We start from the raw sequence: 23,790 nt of genomic DNA on the forward strand, positions 1-23,790 counted from the left end.
TAAGACAAGGGTGGAAAACGTGGCAAAAATCACGGGGCCTTTTTGGGTAAGTTATAGATTTTAAATTTTAAGAAAACTCAAATTTTTGCCTGAAAAATCTGCATCTTTTTTTAAAAGACGTAATTTTTGGTTGTAGTAAGAGGCACCAATGTTTTACCTGGAAACTTACCAAGTCCAAAAAAATTAAAAAAACTGAGCTGTCAACATTACTTTGTCTATCAAAAAGACTTGAACGAGTTAAAAATTCCATGGCGTTCCTAGTGGCAGAAATGCTTATCAACAGCAGCCCATGGTTGATAAAAAAATAGCAGATATACTCTAACAGTATCACAAACAAATTTTGTAAAAAGTTTGTTGGTGTAAAGTTTTTAAAAAAGCATTGTATAAATTATAAATAAAGTCATATGATTGTCTTTACTTTGATGATTGTTTTTTGTGACCACCTAAATAAAATTAAAGACAATGTTATTAATTTGCAGTAATAATTCAGGCCAATTTGTGAGTTATTGGATGCAAATTGTATTTAAAAAGTTGCCCCAGCTTGCCCTATAGGCAGATGCTTTTGGTGAGTCAGCACCCTTGTCTGTTGTATTGAAAACACTGTATATTTACATCGAGCTTAGCCCATTTTGATTTGATTTTTATTCACAAAAAAAGAGAATACTCAAAATAAAGGTTGTTGGACTTTATTAGTTATATACATTTATCAAGCAAATTTATTCAAATACTTTTTGGGAATTCTACGCAGCAAACTTTGTGGCACCGTTCACATTTTGTCTGCAATTATGATTTTTGTGAAAGTTATGTGGAACTTTTAGGATATAAGGTTGATATCCTGCCATTAATAAATACTCCTGCCACTAGGAAAAGCATGTTTGATCCATGCAGTTTATGTTTAAAGTCAATGTTCACATGTATATTCCTCATGGGGTTCTAAGATTGGTGATTTACTTCAACCAAAGGAATGTTTACTTAATTTTCAAACTGGTTTTGGCTTCTTTTGGGCCATATTTTTTTAAATGTCAAACTTCTTTGAAAGCTCCCTGTGGTTTTCTTATTGTACAAAAGACATTTTTTATAGATTGTAAATAAATAACTAAGAATTATGTCTTATCCTATTGATTTATCAATAACTGGAAAGCCTTCACCTCGCACTGAACATCCAGGTAGTGGTGGAAGAAAAAGAACACCCTTAAATGAAAATAAATCTCGAAATCAAAAATCAAGTATTTTTGGAGAGGAATGTAACAATAGAGCTCCAGATCACAGAAAATTAAAATCCGACAACAAAAAAGGTACCTCTGAGGTAAGATTAACATTGTTTTCCTTAATTATTACCATTAAATTTTATTTTAAAGAAGTCGTTTTACTTTAGAAAACCTCTACACACACCTGAGTCAGAATTGGGCTTTTTAAAGGTCTTAATTTCCATGTGTGACAATAAAATAACTATTTATAAAATGTTGGGTGTACAATGTATTGCTTTCCTAGCCTTTTCTTTATTGACAAGTCTGACATGGAAAACTGTACCCACGTTGGAAAAAATCCTGCATTCCCTAAACTGTGCAGTGCATGAAATTATATATTTTCTGAAAGCTCAATAAATTTTCTATCATTTTGTGATAATCAACTCTTTTGAATAAGAAACTGGAAAAGACAAAAAATTACTAAACACATTTTAATTGTTTAAAAGTTTTGGGCTTAAAATTACAAGCATTTAAATTCTAATTTCATAAACAGTGATAAAGCCTATGTAAATTATGCTAAAAAAACTTGGTCCCAATCAAAATGTCTTAGATGCATTTATAATTAGACATGTGTAAAATTTATCTTAAGATATACTAAAAGCTTTTAAATTTACTTGGCTGAATATATTTTTTATAGTTCTTGTATTTAAATCTCTTGATGAATAATAAATATTTTTTGAATTAATTACTTGAAATTATGTATATAGAAGTCCTAAATATGTGAATCCCTTTTTAAGTGTTTATGTATCCTAAATCTATTTTAAATAAAATTTTAATTCTATAATAACAACAATGCATTTATCAACCAGAAAATGTGTGCCTTGTTTCATCTTATACCTAGGTTGGAGTAATAACTAAATCTGAGCTAGAAACAATAAAACATTTAACATCTCGTGGAAACAGTGACGGTGTTGAGGTATGACTGTGTTAGTTGAAGTTGTTGATGCAAAAGAATTTTTGCAAACAACAGGAATACACTGTTTGTCAGTTCTGTAACCATTTCATTCCTCAAACTTTATTATGTCTGTTCTCTAATATTTCTGCCTCTAGTAAAACTGCATTTTTGGTGTGAGTCAAAGAAATAATCATACCTTCTTAACAGTCATGCATGCAAGTTTAACGTATATATGATCGGATCATAACAACAACTTTAGCCTTAAGTCCATTTTACTTGTTTTGTGAAAATAACTTTCAAAGCTTTCTTCACTGTAAACACTAAAAACTATACAACAAATCCTTACCAGTTTTCATTGTTTTAACACAAAGAACTATACATAATTTCATTGTATAGCACATCAATTTCAAAGTCACATTCTTCACCATTTATATCCCACTTTATAGTGAATTTTTCACCAGATCTTTTAAGAACAATACCAAACACTCGTGCATTGACCCACTCTTTTCCAAAGATTCCATAGGCCCAATGATCTTCCTGACATTTTGGATTTTTGCCAACTTGCCAAGCTTCAGTTGAAACTCGAGAACCAATTTTTATTATTTTTATCCTATCAATCTCTTCACAGTTAATAAACACTTGTCTACCATGCTTATTTACTTCTAACACGTTGCACATGCGTGGTTGACACTGAAACAGTGTATTGCAATATTTGTTTACACTTCTTACTTGTGTTTGTAGCTAATTTTATTTTTTATTTTTTGCTCAGTCACTTTTTAATGTCTTAATGCATAAATATTGTAATTTTCTATATTTTTTAAGCTGCCTAATGCAACCTGTGACTGCCATATTTTCATCTTCTGAACTGTGTATAATAATCAGTCAAGGATCTAATAAAAAAAAAGAAACCCCTTTTTTATTAAGCTCTGTATGATAATAGTTGATTTCATTTTGTACAACTATAAGTGGTATAAATTACCTTTCGTAAACAGATGATATGGAAGAACGTACACAGCTTTCCATAGTGTAAAGAAAAATAACCATTACACTGACAAATCTCCATATTGTAAAGAAAATAACTTTTAAATTTGGTTGTTTGTTTATGTTTAGATAGGTCAGGTGAAGATAAGCTCTTCAAGGAAAACAGCACCAAAAGGGTAGGATACAAATAAACTTACATGGAATTCATTCAACTTATTTATTTATGTTAAAGTCCTTTTTAATGTTTCATTTAGTGTACCTCAGCTCTCATTGGATGATGTTGTAGGGAAAGAAGATGATTTGGTGAGTGTGAATGTAACATATCTCCCTTAAAAATCTACTGAATATACAGCAACTTTGATATGTTCTACTTTTTCAATAGCTAGTCATTAGCCTGTGCAAAATTCATGGAAATGTGTCTGTCCTTAAAGCTGTACCACTTTTAGTTCAAAGAGGGAAACATGATAAAATAACTTGAATTAGCAAGGCTGGTCATCGAAAAACCATGGGTTTGCCCATGGTACATATTAATGGCATCAGATTTTCGGGCACATTCTAGGCATTGCTACTTTGTACATCGTTAGGACAAGATGTTTGACAAAAGGTCCAAAATCTTGTTATTAGAGGATTTATTCCTTCAACTAGAGAATCTGTTAAAAGGCTTTACAGGAACTAAGTAACTTTTTACGTTGTTTATTGATTCTTTTCGCTTAAGTAAAAGTGTTTTATCTTGTCCAAAATTATCAGTACAAGACATTGGACATCAATAAAAACCATCCAAACTTTTTTGTCTTAAATACTTTTATCTGAAAAAGTGGAAAATGACACTGAACTCTCTTACATTGACAAATTAAATACACAAAATAATAATTTTTCCCCATCACCAAATTAAATCTGTGTTAAAATTTGTATGAATACAAATATATTGGTGAAAGTGAAACATGGACAATGAAGTAGAAAGATTTTATTTTTTTGGAAAGGAGTGCGATTAGAATGGTTAGATGGATGTGTAACACCAATCTGAGAGTCAGGATGGGTTCTGTTGAGGTAAGAAGCACGTTAAGTATTGGCAGATTAGAGATATTATTCAGATCAAAAGGTTGATTTAATTAGGACATTTGGAGAGAATGGAGGAAGATAATTATGTGAAAAAGGTGATAGTTCCTGTGGCAAAGCCTTGAGGTGGACTGAGAAAATCCTTGTTGGAGGTAATAAGAACAGATATACTGGTAGAGGAATTTTAGACAGATTTAGAACAGTTTAGTTTAGATTGGACAAAGGTCATTAGTACAGCCTTTACAACTTCTTACTATTTATTCTCCAAGTAATTTTTCTTTTTAACTGTGTATGTTTTTTGTTGCCTACAATTTCTTTTTCTTAATCATTTTTTTAGCGCTTTTCAAAACTTCCACAAAAAACACCTCAGTTAGATTCACCAACATCAAATGACACATACAGGTAAGAAGGTTTATTGTTGGATTAAAAATGCTTAAAGAAAGATTTGTGAATTTAAATTCACAATTAATCGTCACTCGAATATATTTAAAAAAATATTTAATCTTTCCAAAAATAGTTGGCTTTGTCACTAGGCATTCCCAGATATGCCTAATTTCCACGACGCCTTATTTTTCCTTATTCCTTATTTTCTTATTATTGCTATTGTTTGTTCTTCTTTAACGTACCAATCGAGTTATCTGTAAAAGATTCACCATATAAAGGTAGATAACATATCCCGTACCAAATGTTGTGACGCAGGTATAACTAAGAAGCTTGGTCCTATGGATCAATTCATAATTCGACATTGTGGCCATCGATAAGACACGATCTCAGAAAAAAACAAACAAGGGAATTTACTTCATAGTGATGGCTGTGGTGCAACTTGTACAGTGCCGATCGCGAGTAAAGCTACACATCTTTGAGAGTACGAGTGCAAATAAATGCGAGTAAAATAGTTCAGAGTGAGAGTACAATGCGAGTGCGAGTAAAATAAACGAGAGTAATCTTTTTAATAACGCGAGTACGCAATAATTAAACTACCCGCGAGTAAATCTTTAAAAAAATATATCATGTTACTCGCGAGTTATATTAAAGAAAAACATAAGACATTAATTTTAATTCACCATTTAATTTTTTTTTAATTTAGTTTATAATTAAAAAATAAATTTTTAAGTTCAACTTTTGTGTCTCTTCTTTAAATGCTTTCGCTACTTTCGTTATGTGAAATCACTTCCAGCATGTTCTTTCGCAAACACAGAGTCAGAATGATATCTAATTATAGTTATGGTGATCAATTGCCACATGCAGACTTTGCTTTCTGAATATTTTTCAACAAACATTGCTTTATAACTCAGACAACAATCTGTATAATTTTAAAATATCGCCGTAGAAACAGGACGTCACTAAGCTTGTTATCTTTTTGTTTTTGTTGGGATGTTTAAAGATCGAAGCAACAAAATAACGTGAGGGATTTTTTTTATAAAAAAAAACAGTTTAATGTTTAATGATATATTTTTTTAAAAAAATCTAAAAATAAAAAATATTTACATCTAAAAAAATATTTACAAAAAAGTTATTAACTGAAAGAGTTTTATGACTGCAACATGCATGATTTATAATTTTTCTTTGTTCTGTTGCTACGTCGTATAAATTCATCAATTGCACGTTGACAGTCCCTCCATGCACCCGGTGCAGCCATGTTGGTTGGATAAAACTTCCAACAAAAAGCTTTAACAATATCTTGTTTGTAGCCATCAATCGCAGGTTTTTTAACTCCTCGACAATTTCTTCCTACAAGCTCCTTGTGGTCAAATAATTTAGCCAGCAACAGATAGCTAAAGTTTTTGAAAGATGTCGCCCCTTGTCTCACTTCATTGGCTATCGGCCAGAATTCGGTCGGAATTTCTATAGTAGGAGCTGTGTCCACCTTGTATTTTTTTCTATTTAATCTTTCATTTATTTGAAAATCGTCATCATCAATATTCGTCCTCTGCATCGCCTTTAGTGGAGACAACCCCTGGACTGAAGGTAATGCTTCGTCACTGTCGTCGATAAAGTTTGCGGATAAGGCAATTGCATTCCCTTCCAACGCAGCTAGTCGCTTTTCTAGTCTTTCAATGATTTGTCGCATAGCAGCACAATCGCACGTGCACTGCTTTGTTTGCTCGGGATAATTCGGAAAAAGTGTTGTTCTAACGGCAGGTGTTGATTGCAGAGGTCTGGCTGGTGAAGGCGGAGAAAAAGGTAGGTCGGGAAGAATAGAAGTGGATAGTGTCGAAGTAGGTGGCGAAAATGATGGCAGTGGTTTTCCAGGTGAAACCAATAACTTTAGAAAGGAGAATGTGTTTTCAACTTCATCGTTTTGCGTCTTCGGCGTTTCTTCGGCGGTGTTTTCCACTTTATCCTTTGGCGGTTCTTCGGCGGTGTTTTCTACTTTACCATTTTGTGCCTTCCGCGGTTCTCGTAAAACATCACTAAAATCAACTTGGTAATTTAGTTGTGGGACTTTGTAATTTATTTCTACTAATGAAGGTTGTCTTTTATAAATAAATGTTTTCTCGTTGTTCAACCAATCTCTTTCAAACTGTGTGCAATTTGACCATTCATCTAAAAAGAAAGAAAAAAATCATTATTACTAACAGTAAAAATTTAACTTAGCCTCTGTTTTTCTTTAGGTCGTTTACAAAACTATACTTACTGTTTAGAAATAAAATTGTAGCTTTGTGATTTTGTACATTCTTTCCGCTACCCCATCGCACAAATACATTGTCGTCAACGCTCAGTAACTTTTCTTCCCTATTTACAATATCTTTAGTTTTGACAGAACCAATACATTTATCTTCATCGAAGAAGACGCATGCATATTTGTATGTTTTAACTCTTGTTTGACTGAAAAATGATGATGCCATAGTGAACTCAGATAAATGAAGACACTTAAAATGAATTCCTAAAGAAGCAAACTCTTTTATAGCTAGTTTTCGGCTTTTTTCATTTCTTACTCTCATTGTACTCGGGAGTGCAAAAACAGAGTCATTAAATAAGGAATTTGATTTTCGGCTTTTTTATTTCTCACTCTAACTATACTCGGGAGTACAAAAACAAAGGTTATTAAATGATGAATGAAATGTTCGGCTTTTTTTTATTTCCTACTCTCATTGTACTCGGGAGTGCAAAAACAAGTCATTATAATAGAAATTTAATTACCTGCTTTGTTTTATACTCTTACTATACTCGGGAGTACAAAAACAAAGGTTATTAAATGATGAATGAAATGTTCGGCTTTTTTTTATTTCCTACTCTCATTGTACTCGGGAGTGCAAAAACAGAGTCATTAAATAAGAAATTTAATTACCTGCTTTGTTTTATACTCTTACTATACTCGAGAGTACAAAAACAAAGGTTATTAAATGATAAATAAAATGTTCGGCTTTTTTTTATTTCCTACTCTCATTGTACTCCGGAGCGAAAAAACAGAGTCATTAAATAAGAAATTCGATTTTCGGCTTTTTTATCCCTTACTCTAACTATACTCGGGAGTACAAAAACAAAGGTTATTAAATGATGAATGAAATTTTCGGCTCTTTTATTTCTTACTCTAACTGTACTCGGGAGTGAAAAAACAGAAGTGATTAATAGGGAATTTGTTTTTCGGTTTTTTATTTCTTATCAACAAACCAAAAAGAAGGAGCACTCGAAATGGGGAAACAATTACCTGATCATGTTCGTCAAAGAATTATCAATTTAAAAAATGAAAACCTTGGTGTCACCGAAATTAAGAAAAGACTTAAAAGTGAAGGATATAATGTTGGAAGGTCAGCGATATATCGTCTTTTTCAAAAGTGGGCCAAGCATCATTCTATCGCAAATCTTCCAAGGAAACCGAAGTCACCAATAAATGTTACAAACCCCATTCTCGATTTTATCGACACCTGCATGGAGAAAAACGACGAACTCACTGCTAACAAGCTTGGACAACTTTTGCTTCAGCAATTTAATGTTAGCTTTTCTACAAGTAAAATCAAAAGATTAAGACGTGGTCTCGGTCATTGAAAGAAACGGAAAGGCATCTGGTTTTTAAAAAACTACTTTATGTAATAAAACTGAACATTCAAACTGAACGGTAAAAGTTATTTGTATATATACTTTCATTTTAACAACTAATACATTTTTTACTATACTTTTGTTGTTGTTTGTTTTTTCTCTTTTTATCCTCAATGTTTTTGATGATATAGAAACGTAGTTCTGGGCACAGACTTTTTATTAATAGGCAAAAAAAAAATTAAAAAAAAACATGTAATCTCTTACTCTCAGTTTTTTTATGCCACAATAAATTTGTTTTACTTTCTAAACAACACAGTCTTTTTCACTATTTAAAATTAAAGTTTAATTTTTTTAACTTAATTTTTTTAAAGTTTACAATATAATATCTCTCGCAAGAAAAGTTTAATTTTTTTAACTTAATTTTTTTTAAAGTTTACAATTTAATATCTCTCGCAAAAAAAGTTTAATTTTTTTAACCTAATTTTTTTAAAGTTTACAATTTATTATCTCTCGCAAAAAAAGTTTAATTTTTTTAACTTGATTTTTTTAACGTTTACAATTTAATATCTCTCGCAAAAAAATTAAATGTGTTCACGCGCGTATTACTTTGACTTTAAAAACTGTACTTATGTGAGTACACTTGCGAGTAAAAATATAATTAATCATTGAGAGTATGATTAACAAAAATGCGAGTAATATCATTTTAGTTGTACTCGCGTTGTACTCGGGAGTGAATTACTCGCACTCTCACTGTTTTATTTTTGTACTCTTACTCTCGAAAATGTGTAGCTTTACTCGCGATCGGCACTGTATGTTCAATATTCAGCGTAGCTTGGTATACAAATTTTTAAAATTAAAAAAGTGTCGAGAAAAATGCTGAAGTCTTTCGAAGTGATAGCCAAGACTTGCTAGTGCTTTTGTCTGCAGAAGTAAATTTTTAAAATTACCAAACTACTTTGGCAATCATTTTGTGAAAGGCTAAAATCGGAAGAATTTCGCTTGCTATACAGAAAGCTACATTATTAAAAAATTCTATTTTTCCTACAAAAGAGAAACTTGTTTTTTGTTTTTTATATTATGAGGAACACAGCCTGTTCTTTTGTTGGGGAACAAAATTGAGGCTCGTTATGTTTAAAACCAATACTGCTTTTGTGTATTGAGTAGCATATTAAACGGATACATTTTTTTTATTTTAGTTGGGGAACTCCATTGAACAATGTGCAGGGTGTAAAAGGTGGAGGATGGCAGGTATACATAAATGTTGTTCAAAGAATGTCTGTTGAGAAATTTTTGCTTATTGCATAGAGGATTAGCGATGAAAAAGATAAAAATAAAAATCTTTATATGACGAGTAAGTCCGTGAACGGAAATATGCTGATCTAGTGTGATTTTGTGTAAATAAGAACAGTTTTTTTTTAAATTGACCTGAATTTAGTTACGAAACCCTAAGAAAATTACTAAAATTGCAGTAAATATTATGAAAATTTTTTAACTGTACTTATAGTTTCTTATAGAATAAAAAACGTGGGAAACTGTATGTTTTTTTTTTTCATCGAATGCTTGTTTATTTAGTAGTATAAGATTCTTGTAAACTTGAGATTGTCGCTGCAAGACATTTTTTCCAGTTTTTGAAGACCTGATTTGAAGAGCATGTTTTACAATAGGGTGGCCACTACGCCTTGAAATGAAATATACCCCTGAAAAAAGATTCCAGGAAAGTTCCTGGAAAATAATTTTGGGTTTTGTTTTTTGTTCAGGTTTGTTTTTCGAATCATCATGTTATAAAAGCTGTTTTTGCCGAACCAGCTTACTCCGGGAAATTTTTTTATTTATTTGTCAGGTAAATCAATCGAGAAAAGGGAAAAAACCAGTATCATCGCAAAGAAAGCATGAAGATGTACCCGATTTAGAATTAAATTTATCACAAACAAACGAAGGACTTGCCCAGTTGAGAAAAGTGAGCATTTTTTACTTCTGATGGAAAGAAGTTAAAAGCATGTTGTCTGCTAAAATTTAATGATCATCTTTCTCAAAATGGCTTCTTTTCTAACTGATTGTAAAAAGAAACTCTAAGTTGTTTTCTTCTTCTTGTAAAATAATTGTATGAAAATTTTGATTTTTTTTTTGATTTTATCAGGCAGCAAAGAAGGCAAGTGAGGACATCCAGTTTGAGTATCTTGGAGCAGATAAAAAGAAATTAGAAGCGCTAGTAAGTAAAATCACATAGGTTAAGTTTTTTTCTTTATGATTTTAATAGTATTTGTGAGACTAAATTAGATTTTGATATTTATGACCAGTTTTTTTTCATTTTTTAATTGGAGTTTATGCAAGTTCTGATATGTTTTTTTGTATGATATATGAGACAAACCTCCAGAGTAAATTTTCAAAACGTTTAAGTTAAACGATTTTCAACCAAATTCGGAAAATAAAGGACAAATAAATGTTGTACAGTGTTAAGTACAAAAAGGTATTTTTCGTTCTTTAATAACAAACTTGAGACATTACACATAAAACTTTTAATATAATAAACAAAATAAAGTCAATATTTTTAAAAATTTTTAATGGACTGTTGCGTCTTACAAGTTATGTATTTCCTGCCCAACAAAGTCGTAACCCTTGAAATTCTTTTATACCTCCATGCTTGATGCTATTCTATATTTTACATAGTCTTTGGTGTTTGATAAAAGAGAAGGGGGAAATTTTTAGAAATTTAAAAGCCAGTGCGAGGGGTTGGAAAGAAATTCTTATCTTTTATTTAAACGTTTGAATTAATTACAAAGGGAGTTTATAATAGTGATGGTTTTTATTATTGGTGCGAGCCACAACAAGAATGTTTGAAACGCGTAATAGGAGGTTGGAAAAAAAAAAGAATTATTTAGTAGGGTGGAATGACGTCTATTAGGCAACAGATTCTAGTTATCTGTTGTACCTTTAGGACAAAGCTAATGATGCTAGTTTAAATAAAAACATCATAAATATTTGCGAATCGAAGTCTCAAAAAGACAAAATTTAGGCCATAAATGTTTGCTATTTTGATCTTTACCTTAACTTTTGTGGTATAAATGTTTGCATTTAGCCACAATTCTTTTTACTAATTTGCGAGGTACCACCCTGATCTTTTACGACATTTTGTTTCGCGATTTTGAGCCTAATCGGCAAACATTTATGACACATTCTTTTATGCCAGCATCAATATATGTCCTTAAGGTAATTATAAGAAGTTTAGGGAATTGAGAAAAGTTCGAGTAAAGAAAAAGTTTAAGTTATTTCGTATTTGAGTTAAACGCCTGATAATGCAGCTATAGAACATAACACATAAACTCTTACTTTCTTTACACTTCCTTGAGAATGTGTAAAACATGTGTCCAACCTTTTTGCATTCTTTATTATATAATCGACCTGGAAATTTGACTGTATGCACAATGCTTTTAATTCTTACAGTCACTCTTTACGTTTGAAATCGTTGTTGTATAGTTGCTGATTTTTTAAAAAATGTTTATTAAATTATATGTTTACAACATTGTCTTTTCATTTGTAGAAGAAACTAGGCCATGGTAGAAAACTTCAATTTGTCGACCAAACTGTTTTGCTTGATCAGTTGGATAATGTTCATGTAACCGAAGAAAAGCCTGCTTCACCCAAACCACAATTTGGAGTTCACGACAGATTCGACTCTAGAACGAAGCGACATAGAGATCTCCACAGCACTAGGTATATGACGAAACTAATTTTCGAAATGATTTGATAACTTTTTATTTTTATTTTATTAATTCTCAAATGTGAGGAAAATGTCTAAGTTTTGAGTCCCCTAACTATTCGGCTTGTGTTGGGAAATATAGTCGCCCAGTTTTTTATCAGCAAAAGCATTTTAAATTGTTTTACCTGCAATGTTGGTTTTCGTCCTCAATGAAATATTTAATAACACATCACACAAGTAAAGTACACAAGAAATACTGATAATGATTCATTATAAGCTGAATTTCATAAAACGCAAATGATTGATAGAATTAAGGTGATGAAAATACTGATTTTTAAACATTTTGTGAATGAATATTTTTGTGTTTTGTTTAGCACTACACATTTTGGTAATTCTGAAGTCGATCTATCGAAAAGGTTGCAGTTTGGAGCCCGTGTATTGTCACTGAATGGGCACGATGCTAGACGGGAAATTAATGGTTTTTATTTTTTAAATGATAAAACGATAACTATGTATGAATTTCGACAGTTTGGAACAAGGTATTTGTTGTTTTGTTTTTGTTTGTTTGTTTGTCTGTTTTTCAGTGTAAGGGCAGAAACTTGGACCAGATTCTTAAAAGTTCACGAACATGAAAGAATTTTCCTTTATTTCGCTAATGTTAATAATCGCGAAAAAAATTCCGGTCAAGAATGGTCTATTTCAGTTTTAATTTTATGCTTTTGATAATAAAAGCATACTTTTTATGTTCAATTTTTTGAAATTTTTTTTGTTAACTTTTAGTGAATCGCGTATATGTCCGCAAAATCTTTTAATATAGCTCTTTCTAAATTTTATGTTCGCGAAATGCAAACATTTTGCGAATTTTTCCATTTGCGAAAGTTTTTGTCCGTAGAAGTTTCTGCACTTAATATACTGTGAATATCTCGCGGGGTTTTTCGATTCGTAATTAATCGATTAAAACCCTGAAGAATTATTATGGTGAGGGCTAACTGAAAGAGAAGAGCTTAATAAAATAGAACTTGTAAGACCACCATTCAAACATATAGATAATATTACAATACAATTTTTGATTCGTTCTTTGGAAATGACATTAAAAACAAAGTTATACAAACATTGATATTGCTGAAAAAATGCTTGCTAGGTTTTTACTGGTATAACAGTATTTGAGCGCAACTATGGAATGTTTTTTTCTCTGAGGCAAGCGCCGTAATAAGCTCAGGTAAACTCCGATGGATGGTTAATCAAAGATGGGGAAATCAGAAATTTCTTTTTAGGGTAAAATTAAAGAAAAAATAACTTTTTTTAGATCAAATGCTTTACCCTTCATTCAACGGGGCAATTACGTTCATTTGCATGGACCTAGAAAGGGCAAAGCTTACAGCATTTTGGATATTTCTGTTGGAAAAGATTTAGCGTTTGTCACAGAGCACCAATCAAGTCTTCCTGATACTTTAAAGACAAAACAGACTGCATCATTTCGTATTACTGAAGTTGATGAAGAGAATAAAAATAAGCTGTTATACGATGGATGTAAAACATTGAAAGACAGAGCTCTTGTAGATGATATGATACGAACGTATAAACAGGAAGAAATGAGTGAAACTATCACGTTGTTGACAAATATACAAGGTAAGCAACACACTGAATTAAAAGGGGAGACGCGTCGCGAAGTGGTTATCGCGTTCACAGAACGGCACGGGTATATTTAGCAAGTGCTTTTAAGCACAGCTACAGGTCATCCTATGCCCTGTGAGCGACATTGCATAGTCAATGCTAATGTATACCTAATGTATATCTTCAGAATACAGGACCCACATCAATAACAATGTTTCCAACACGGAAGCGGCTAACTTGTATAAATATTCGGCAAAATCAGAAATGTTTTCTTCTGTAACAATGTGATATTACTAAAATGTCATCCTCGGATTTTTATGATTAATGTGAAATGGCGCACTGACAAGTAAAAGAGATCTGTGCACAGAGTTGGTGATATTAAATATATGTATGGTATTGACTGTCACAATATTTCTACTTTGACGAAGTATCCACAGAAAGTAGTCTCTTGTGTTTGAAATAGGAACAGAATTTCTCATAATTTAAGTTAGCTATTTTTGTATCTTGCAGATAATATTCGAAAATTGTTGAAATCACGTGGTGCGAAAACAATGACGAGTCTACATAACCATTTCAAAAAGATTGATCGTTCTGGAGATGGCTTGTTAAGTAAAGAAGAACTACAAGCAGCTTTAAAGCAATTTCGCATTAATATTCAAAACCAGGTAAATTTTTTGTTAACTATGAATTGCTGATTGATTTTTATTATATTGGCACCCCTCGCTTTACAATTTTCGAATTCCAATATTCCAACGTCGTAGCTATTGCTTTTAAGATTTATTAAAAAAACGGAATGGAACAATGGCAAGGTCAAATACCCGCCATACTGTTAAGACGCTGCGTTTTTTTAGTTTAGAAGTAGCTCCATTATCACCCATTCCCTGCTCAGGCTCCTCTCTTTGTATTAAGCACCTAACTGTATTAACCCTCCTTATAGGGATCATAGCACTTAATATAATATTGTTGTATGTTATATAGGATAACAAGAAGCCCTGCGGCTTAAAGATTTCCGCCATTAGCAATAATCTGAAAAAGTACGGAACTTTGAAGAGGACTGAGTAATATGAGGGAACAAAATCATTGAATATTCTAAAATTTTCAAATTTAATTTTTGATTATTATTGTAACTGTAAATTATAGCTAACTTAACTTACATAAACTTCATTTCTCTATATAAGAACAATTTTAAAAGAAAAATAATAAAACTGAAAATTAATGAACAATAAAAACAAAATAAGAACAACGGCAAGGCTGACAATTTATCTATTTTCTCTTTTTCTCTGAAAAACAACTAGGAAAAATGGTGGCATTTTTTTTTTTTTTACACAATCAGTTACGAAAGGTAACTTTTCTTTTATAACACACTTGTCACGATTTTATAGCTATAATACATTATCTTTCACCAAAAATATTCAGCCTCAACAATTCCTTTTTAATTTAAAATTCATGAATAATTAATTAGTTCTGCTGAATATAGGTTCAGTCTACGTGCTTGCAAAATTGTACAGAAGGAAATGACGTAATTATTAAAGGGAAACGTTAATAACATCAAAGATGGCGCATTATAAGACGAACTTCATTATGCTACACTGCACGAGCTTTAACTTTCGATAGCATATAAACTTTAAATAAAGTATTGTTGCACTGTTAGGATTCTAATTGGCTTAAAACTCATTTTAGCCTCGTTTTTAGAAAAAAATCTTTAGCCTGGATAAGTTTCGGGCGTCCAGCCTAGCTGCGCTGTCTCCATCTATCTCTCTATCTTCTCAGGCGATTTTAAAGATTGCGCCTTCGCTGGCGGAAATCAAAAAGAAAAGAAATCTTCAAAGATGGCGTCCGCTCCATATTGCGAAATGTCCTCTTAGAAACTTTAGTCGTAAGATGCTGACAATACTTTTTTTACCTTCAATTAAGGTTTAGAAAATCTTTGCTTGTGCCATGAATATAAGTTCACCCTGCAAAAAAAGTTTTAATTTTGTGTAACTTTGCAAGTTATATGAAGAATCAGTTTATCCTGGCTACCTTCAATCATTATTCATCATCAATAAGCTTGATATTATAAGGTTAGATGGAAATATTTGAAGCTATGTATCTTAAGAACGAGAAAGAGATCTTTAGAAAGTTTCGGAAGGCATAATAAACAACTTTTTATCTTGTTTAACATATATAACAATATTGTTTTTAGTGCTAGGATCCCTTGTGAGGTTGCCTTGAGGATAGTAAGAGTGTACTAAGTGTTATGTTGTTTGTAGGATTTTGAAAAGGTTTGGGATATTGTTGACCGAAACAAAGATGGTGTCCTCGACTACGGTGAATTCGTTCGCGGTTTTTTCGGAGAGATGACAGAAGTGAGAAAGAGATGGGTTCAAAAAGCGTTCACGCGACTCGATCCAAATAAATCAGGCAGTGCTCAAATCGATGATTTGAGGAAGTTTTTTTGCGCATCAAGACATCCAGACGTTGTAAAAGGTATGTATGTTTCCGTAGTAACCTTCTAAATTCTAAACCAGTGGTGAAGGATCAGCAAAATATCTACAACCCCTCGCCAAAATACTGAAACAATAACACTTGTGGGGCTCTTTTACGAAGTTGGCGAAAGTATCAACTCTCGAGTTTTTCACAATCGGTGTACTTTGTTAGGTTACGTAAGCAGCGTGTGTATTGTTCTACTTGCACCTTCTAACATATCTACGTTACGAAACAATCTACGTTCGGACCAACAACAAATTTGAAAAAGATGTCTACGCTGACGTCAGCAAAATTCAGCAAATTTTGACATTTAAATCTAACCAAGTAGCCTAAGATTCGCTATAAACATTGTCCGTTGTAAAGATTGACAAGTTCAAATTGTGTGAACCTAGTGTAGAAATGGCATATGTAATTACTTGTGGGAACAAATTTCAAAATTTGCCATCTCTTGTCTTGTTATCTTTTTGTAGGGGATTGATTGCAGGATTACCATATACATTGTTTGTTAGTTAAACAAAGAAGTTTTTTAAGTTTATTGGAAAACAACTAAAATACAAATTTGTCTTGAATATGGTGTAATCTTAATCCAAAGGGGAGAGAGAGGGGGAGAGAGAAAGTACAAAAGGATAGCCCGGGATGATTTAATTAGCATTGTGTCCATTACTCTATTTTTCTTCCATTATTTGAAATAACATTTGTTATAAACTTTTAAGATTTGTTGTTTTAATGAAAGAAACTAATTATTCAAATTTAATGCTGCTATTAAGCATAAAAGCATGTTACTTAAAATTTATATGTAACAATGTCAATGTACCTCGCTACTCATCTTGCCATAATTTCTTTAATTTTTATAGGTCAGAAAAAAGGTTCAGAAGTGGTCGAGGAAATAGTTGACATTTTTAAGTCGACGAGAAATAAGCGAGAATTTCCTTATTCGGTGAGTTTTCTTCGCCTTTAATGTTTAAGCGTGTTTTAACGTAGCAGTCCGAAGTAACTACGTTATTTTGTGAAACTTTAATTACCGAGTCCAATTGTTGCTATAAGAGACCTTCACAAGACTTTCTCGAATGTCATACTTAGAATCGGTTTTTGAATTGTGGATGCTCGCTACAAAGGTGGTAAAAATTTCACCCTACAAGAAACATAATTTTTACAACTAGCTGAAATTTTAAGGTGGAATACATTTGAAATTGTTATGAGACCCTAATCACACTGCAATCATACCGGAAATATGGAGAACGTAGGAATAGTGCGAAATATATAGCAATTCTCCATGCGGCTTTAGTTTGAAGAAAATGTGTAAAAATTTCCTCTGAACAAAGTATCAGGAAGTTCTAACGCAAAGCTTGTCGAGGGCGTTGATGTGATTACTTTTTTCTTATGTAGGAATTTGAGGCGTATTATGAAGGTGTTAGTATGGGCGTTGCATTAGACGATGAATTTGTTAATCTTGTCCGGTCAAGTTGGACGGTGTAGAGTAATGGCTGCTGCTGGTCAGCGTTTTAATATTGTATATTTTGTTTATAAAATAATCACCTACCGTAAAAAAAATTTTTGTAAATGTTAAAAAATCCCTATCAACAAGTACACCTCCAATCCCTTGCTCCAGGCTCTTAAAAAAAGGGGTAAAAAAACTAAGTTTGCAACCTGCACGTATGTCATTACTGTTTTGATACAGATTTTTCTTTTCTCGTTCTCCTGGATGTGGAAGCAAGCAAAGATAACGGAATTTTTGCACTTACAACTTTATAAGATAAATCGACAGGAATTCGCCCGTCGCAACTACAAAAAGTGAATGATACAAATATATCATTTGCTTTTTCGTGTATCCGTACTACGGGTTCTTTTTCTCGCGCACTTCTGTACGGGTATTAATAGTAAGGATACATAGTACGAGTTTGGTTTAAATATTTTTATAAGATATAAATCTGTATATCACATGAGAGTCCAAACATAGCGCTTCTTACCGCTCACAGAAATTTGATTTGAAATAATTTTTGTGTAAGTGGTTACGTTATTACTATTGACACTCTTAAAAATCAATACTTAAGAAATTCGAAGAAGGAATATACAGTCTGTTATAAAATTGTTATGTTACTTTTATATAACTATAAAGAAATGACGAAATTGATGTGCTTTTAAAACAGCCATAAAACTAATAGTTCATGCCATCATAGACTATAACGACTGAACGGGAGGTATAAAAATTTAAATGGCTATACAAATTTTATTTAGCTGTTAAAATTTCATTATTGAGAATAGAAATACATAACTTTTAATCGAACAATAAAATGTCGAATAAAGCTACAAAATATTTACGTGAATGATCAAAATTCTGATGGATTATGTAGTTTATGACATTTTTTCCCGGTAAGTATGCTTTGTTATTTTAGTGCGATTTCAAGACTGTACTGAATTTTCAATAGCAGTTACCAAAGTAGTACCTAAACTACTAATTTTGTTGACCTCATTTGTATCAATCTTTGCACGTGTTATTTTTTACGCATCAAATCTTTTATGCATTTTAACACGAGCGCCATATTTTTAAATAAATAAAATTAAAAAGTTTCCTTCACAAAAAAAATTTGAACGCCTAATTTATTGCGGAAACAAACAAATGGCCGTTTTATACTTTATCATCGCGTCAAAACTTAAACTCGCTTAGTTCAAACAATCTTCCGTTGCAGTGCGCAGGTTTTGCAACGAAATATTTCATATATCAATAAATTAATAAGTTCCTCAAAATTGCACAAAAGTAAGAAATGCCTAAAAATATATATTTATTTTTGACCTTTGTAAATTTAAAAAAAACTCAGGGCCTATGCTTAAAAATCTGTGAGTTAGGCTGAAGTTTAGAAAAAAAAATTAAATTATTTTTTGCAACTTTGAACACTTCGCTACAAAAACATTTTACTTCTCAGATGGAGTTTATTTATCGGAGGGTATTTATTATAGTATAGTATATGTTAAACTATCTACCTACAGAACAGGAATAAAGATTAAAACCTTTTAAGAAAAAAAGCATGATTATAAATTTTGTAAAATATAAAACAACGCGAACACGCACTGTGAAACCAATATTTCAATCAGGCTCAAATCACGCACTCGATCACAGACATTCAATTTTAAAATCACTGATTTTTAATCCGCCAAAGCTTATCTGACGATTTTTTTAACGTAAATAGTTCACTTGAATAAATTACATTTTTTCGTTTCCCTATTTGATCCACGCGCCTTTGTCTAATAAGTTCCCTCCTCTAGCAGTTGAAATTCATAATAAATAACAAGAGTCCAGAGCGCTTTCACATACGGCACAGATGGTTTATCAGGGCTCGTAAAAGAAAAAAAAAAGAAAATAATAATTTAATATATTTATTTCTCCAGCGAAGAAATTGTTTCCTATTTACAAGAATCACAATATAATTTCTAATTTCTTTAATTATCCCTAGCTAGCAAAAATTATGGAACTATCTAAAATGCGAACAACTTGAGCTAGTTTTCACTTTCCACTTCCACGAAAAACAGTCGAATTGATCGGAGAAAGCCATCAATCAACATATCGACTAATTCTATTTAAGTGGAAATTTGCCTTTAAAGATTGTGCATTCTAAACTGCCTTGCTTACTCAAAAATAACTACAGCGAAATTTATTCAATGAATCTGTGTAAAGAAGTTTTAAAAGAACAAATAATTCAAATGTTTAAAAAGGCAAGAAAGAAATTTTTTAAGATGAAAAATTTTCAGTCGAATTTTTTTTTTCCATTTTCAACCTGATTTAAATTATATGTTGTCACTTCTGAATTTCACTTTGTGGGTCTATTTCGAGACTAAATATTTGTAAAGGAAACGTCAATTCTAACATTGACCCTTCCTTCTTAAAGTCGAGTCGAAGTTTAACGTACTTATTTTTAATTTAAAAGTCATCCCCATGTGTATTGATGTTTACCAATGACGTTTTTCATTAATTTTTATCTTACATAAAAAGTATAAATTAATAAGAACTCAAAGATATAAAATTAGTATAGCTTGGATAAAACTGAAATAAAAAAAAGCATTCAAGCACTAAAAAAATCACACTTTTTCGTGACAATGAAATGTTTATGGAAAACAAAATCTGAAATCCAAACATGTGGAAATGATTTGCAAATAACCAATACACAACAGTTTTTCAATCCAAGTCCTAGTATGACTTAAATTGATGTATCAAATACCAGGGATAAAACTTACACTAAGCCAAAGCAAATTTATAGCAAGATCATTTTGCGTAGGCTGTAGAATCGCTATTGGTTGCAGAAACAGTGCTAAACTTTTTTCAGCCATACCTGTCATTCATTCCATCTAGAACATTATCTCCGTAACTGCCACAAGAATCATGACGTGGTATTTTTTTGTGAAAAGGACGCCAGGACAACAATTTTATATTTTTCATCCACATAGGAAGACACTTTGCATGGTTGTTTTGAACACGCACAGATCGTCCGCAATGTTCAATAACAAGTCTTGGAACTGTACCATCATGTTTTTTCTCAAAATAAAATCTTACACACGAACCAGTCAATTTTAAGCCTGTTCCATGGTCATTGCCATATATATCTGAAGCATGCTGTGCTTCCCAGTATTTTATACATTTCCAACGACTTATTTCTAAATGTTCAGGAGACATACTTATTTCTGGTGATATCTCTTCAATCCAAGAATTAACTTTGGCAACTCCTTCCTCGCGGTCCTGTAATCCTGGATCCATTTCCAATAATGAACCAATAACATTTTCTAAATCTGGCTCGTTATCTTTCGAATTGGAATGGTATCTTGCATATGTAGGTTGGGTTTCCCGACATTTGCATAGACTGTTACCCATTTCTTTTTGTTACATATCACTTTATTTTATTTTTGCTGTATGCAAAGAACACTATATAATGGTCAAGTGGTGACGTAACATTTTAAAAGCAAGTTACTAAACTTTAATTAAACATACTACTTGACAGGACATCTGCACCCCATGCCAAAAAAAGAGAGGCAAAACTAATTTTGTTAAGAGACCAGTCTTGCCAAGTCATTTTTGGTCTACCTCTGGGCTTCGCCCAAGGAACTTATAAGTCTCCCTGTTTCATATTTTATTAGTGGGGCTTTATATTGGTCAAAAATTATAATGTGGAAACTCAGGTCGTTTGAGACAGACAAACTGACTCCAATTTTTTCACAAAACAGTTTTCATATCTGTACCTTATTTCCCGAATTGGCTATAGTCTAAATGTTACAGCTCATTTGTTGTTTTATTTTGTGGGTCATGGTTGTATTTGGAAAATGGTTAGATTTCCTGTGGGATATTTTTAACATGGCTAAATTTATTTCAAACATAATTTCTTCAGCTAGATAACAATTAAAGATAATCAGAATAGACGACTTTCATTGTGACATGTGTTGTTTATAATCCCCAGACCTCTTATACAAATAGACAGGCAAAATAATGCGGGCCGTAAAGTGGTGGACCAGTCAATTCCAAACTTTATTTTCAGTTAGTTAGAAGCATCTTTTGATCTTGAGATTAGAATGTAGCTTGCATGTAGTTTAGATTTAGATCATATATCAGTGAAAAGATGCTAGTAGCCACAAAGGTTTTTAACCATAATTTGACTTTCTTCACCTAGCTAAAGTCTGCATTTTTTTCCACGATGCTCAAGAATCCCATAAGAACATTGAAAGTCATTTTATACGAATTAAAATTTAACAAGCCAAACTCTGATGGTTATACACAACATTCAAAAATGGAGAAACCTTTCATGTTTTCAAATTTTATACAAAAATAAAGAATATGGTTAATAGTCGAACAGGGCAACAAGTTTGATGAACTACTTTTAGCGTTTTATTCCATTTTTGCCTTTTTAAGTCAAGCAATTTTAAAAACTGTTAAAAAAATAGCTTGGCTAGTATGGAATATAAAAAACAATGCTTTGAAGTTTAACAAGAAAAAATAAAAAAGGCCAAGATGAACTTCTTCAGCATGAAATCAAAGACCCAAAATCAGTGTGAAGTCGAGTGGAACGATCACACGAGCGTGGACGCCATTTTGATCAGCGTAAAAATACGGACAATAACTTAAAATTAGCATAGCGGTTTATAAAACAGACCACTGGCCCTTCGTGTAACTGTTTTGCTCGCCACGCACGCGCGCCAAATCATTTTTACTTCACGACCTTCATAATCCTTTTTGCAAACGAGACTCTAAAACTTTCGAAAAAAACCCCTGAAACAGGACACATGCAAAAGCCATTTAAATTTTGTAGTTCGCGTGCTCTCTAATCTTTTTTGCTCTTTGCTCTGGTGATAAGAATGATTGCGTTTAATATTTAGTAATTTCTCACTCAAAAAACTGAGACGTGATTGTAATCGGACGTCACTTAAACTGATAAGTTTTTCAGCTTTTAATCAATAGTGAGTAAAAACCATCAACAAACTTTGTATTTGCATTTGCTACTTTTCTTCCACGGCGTGAACAAAAATGCCTTGCACTAAGCATGAACAGTACTGAGTTTTAAATTGGAGACTATGTATATTAGGATAGAAAAATGTTAAAGATGAGAAATCCATCAGAAATACTTTTGCAACACCAGTACATAACCGTGCTACTTCTTACTTTAATTTGTTTTCTCCAAGCAAAATTTTCGCTTCTTTTCCTTTCGTATTTTGTTTTTGATTTGACTGCTCTGACGACCGTCAAAACATGAAAGTTTAAAAATGTCTGGACATTGGTCCAGACATTTTTAAACTTTCATGTTTTTTTGGAGTTCATATTCTTTATAATATCAAATTTTTAATTTTTTTCTAATCTTGGAGGTAAGCGAAGAAGAAGTCCTGGGTGTTGATAATTATCAAGGGTTTAAAATTCAGGGGTATGGTCTTTCAATTCCACGTTTTTCTGCGTACATCCGAGTGTTTACATTTTTTTAAAGTACAAGGATCGGATCAGAATGTGGGAGTAATCACGCAAGCAGCTATCAGCCTTGGGGCACGTTTTTACCAGTCGCCTTCTACTTTTCCTTGTTAACCTTAGTTACTGGATAGCTTGGTTTTATTATATGACGAGGGGGTTTATAGCCTAGTCCTACAGGTGTTTCTCGATTCTATCATTATTTTATATTATAAAACGATTTCCAGTTTTTCTGCTCTGTTCGAAGCTACATAGCTAGCTGAAAATACATTTCATTCTTTACTTAGTTGAATTACTGCCACTTGTCGAGTTGACCTGTTTGTCTTACTCTTTTTGTCTCATCTTTACAACACACAAGTAAAGTAGCTAAACAGAAAGTACACAGAGCAAACCTATTATAATAGCTATATATATAGCTATATAAGTTTAAGCTAGATCAGCTAGATAGCTAGCTTTACCTCGATAATTTTTTGGATAACTGCATTGCTTATTTTTTGGAGTAATGGTGCTGATAAGCTGACACTGTACACAGCTATAAAGAAAATCAGTAGCTATGTGGGTAGAGTGGTCCAACTCGTCTCCAATAATGTGGTTTCTCCTCTGGAACGAGGGTGCCGATAAGCCCCATATGCCGTAAAAAGTGCGGGCGTTTTCGGGCGAGTTCGGCGTTTAAAAAAAAAAAAAATGATCAGAACATTTCAAGCATGTTAATCTGGATCCAAGAATAGTTTGTTTTGACATATGGTAAGAGAGGTTTTTTGTTGATGGTCTCTAACTGCTAGCCTAAACCTCATTCTTTATATACTATTTTTTGTACATTTGCGCAAAATGTTTATTTGCTGAATATAGACATTGCACACAAAACTTTTGTACAAAAAATAATACATGTGAATATAAGCAAAACTTTAGAAAGCCCTTTTTA

The 23,790-nt window shown here is 32.2% G+C and overlaps 3 protein-coding genes across 3 annotated transcripts; 1 reads left to right on the forward strand and 2 right to left on the reverse strand.

Moving 5' to 3' along the window:
- The first annotated feature begins 24 nt into the window (after positions 1-24).
- On the forward strand, positions 25-19,491 carry LOC130654211 (calcyphosin-2-like). Its single transcript, XM_057456755.1, has 16 exons — positions 25-46; positions 1,082-1,306; positions 2,089-2,163; positions 3,253-3,299; positions 3,378-3,426; positions 4,517-4,581; positions 9,357-9,408; positions 10,001-10,117; positions 10,298-10,369; positions 11,699-11,871; positions 12,232-12,396; positions 13,164-13,486; positions 13,982-14,136; positions 15,724-15,940; positions 16,795-16,877; positions 17,327-19,491. Exons 2-16 carry the CDS (start codon positions 1,106-1,108, stop codon positions 17,414-17,416), a joined length of 1,884 nt encoding a protein of 627 aa, XP_057312738.1. The 5' UTR covers positions 25-46; positions 1,082-1,105; the 3' UTR covers positions 17,417-19,491.
- Positions 5,613-7,260, reverse strand: LOC130654212 (uncharacterized). Its single transcript, XM_057456756.1, has 2 exons — positions 6,818-7,260; positions 5,613-6,726 (listed from the first exon to the last, which is right to left on the reverse strand). The coding sequence occupies exons 1-2, from the start codon at positions 7,122-7,124 to the stop codon at positions 5,711-5,713; spliced, it is 1,323 nt and encodes a 440-aa protein (XP_057312739.1). The 5' UTR covers positions 7,125-7,260; the 3' UTR covers positions 5,613-5,710.
- Positions 19,297-21,050, reverse strand: LOC130654214 (uncharacterized). Its single transcript, XM_057456757.1, has one exon. It carries the CDS (start codon positions 20,796-20,798, stop codon positions 20,253-20,255), a length of 546 nt encoding a protein of 181 aa, XP_057312740.1. The 5' UTR covers positions 20,799-21,050; the 3' UTR covers positions 19,297-20,252.
- Between the last annotated feature and the right edge of the window lie 2,740 nt (positions 21,051-23,790).

The sequence above is a fragment of the Hydractinia symbiolongicarpus genome, chromosome 8 (assembly GCF_029227915.1).
Source record: "Hydractinia symbiolongicarpus strain clone_291-10 chromosome 8, HSymV2.1, whole genome shotgun sequence".
NCBI lineage: Eukaryota > Metazoa > Cnidaria > Hydrozoa > Anthoathecata > Hydractiniidae > Hydractinia > Hydractinia symbiolongicarpus.

Bases quoted from the DNA above. Each gene is read 5' to 3' on its own strand.
- LOC130654211 (XM_057456755.1), top strand. From the start codon at position 1,106: ATGTCTTATCCTATTGATTTATCAATAACTGGAAAGCCTTCACCTCGC. The intron at 3,300-3,377 runs GTAGGATACAAA...TGTTTCATTTAG, and splicing joins AGGAAAACAGCACCAAAAGG to TGTACCTCAGCTCTCATTGG. The intron at 14,137-15,723 runs GTAAATTTTTTG...TGTTGTTTGTAG, and splicing joins GCATTAATATTCAAAACCAG to GATTTTGAAAAGGTTTGGGA.
- LOC130654212 (XM_057456756.1), bottom strand. From the start codon at position 7,124: ATGAGAGTAAGAAATGAAAAAAGCCGAAAACTAGCTATAAAAGAGTTT. The intron at 6,727-6,817 runs GTAAGTATAGTT...CTTTCTTTTTAG, and splicing joins TACAATTTTATTTCTAAACA to ATGAATGGTCAAATTGCACA.
- LOC130654214 (XM_057456757.1), bottom strand. From the start codon at position 20,798: ATGGGTAACAGTCTATGCAAATGTCGGGAAACCCAACCTACATATGCA.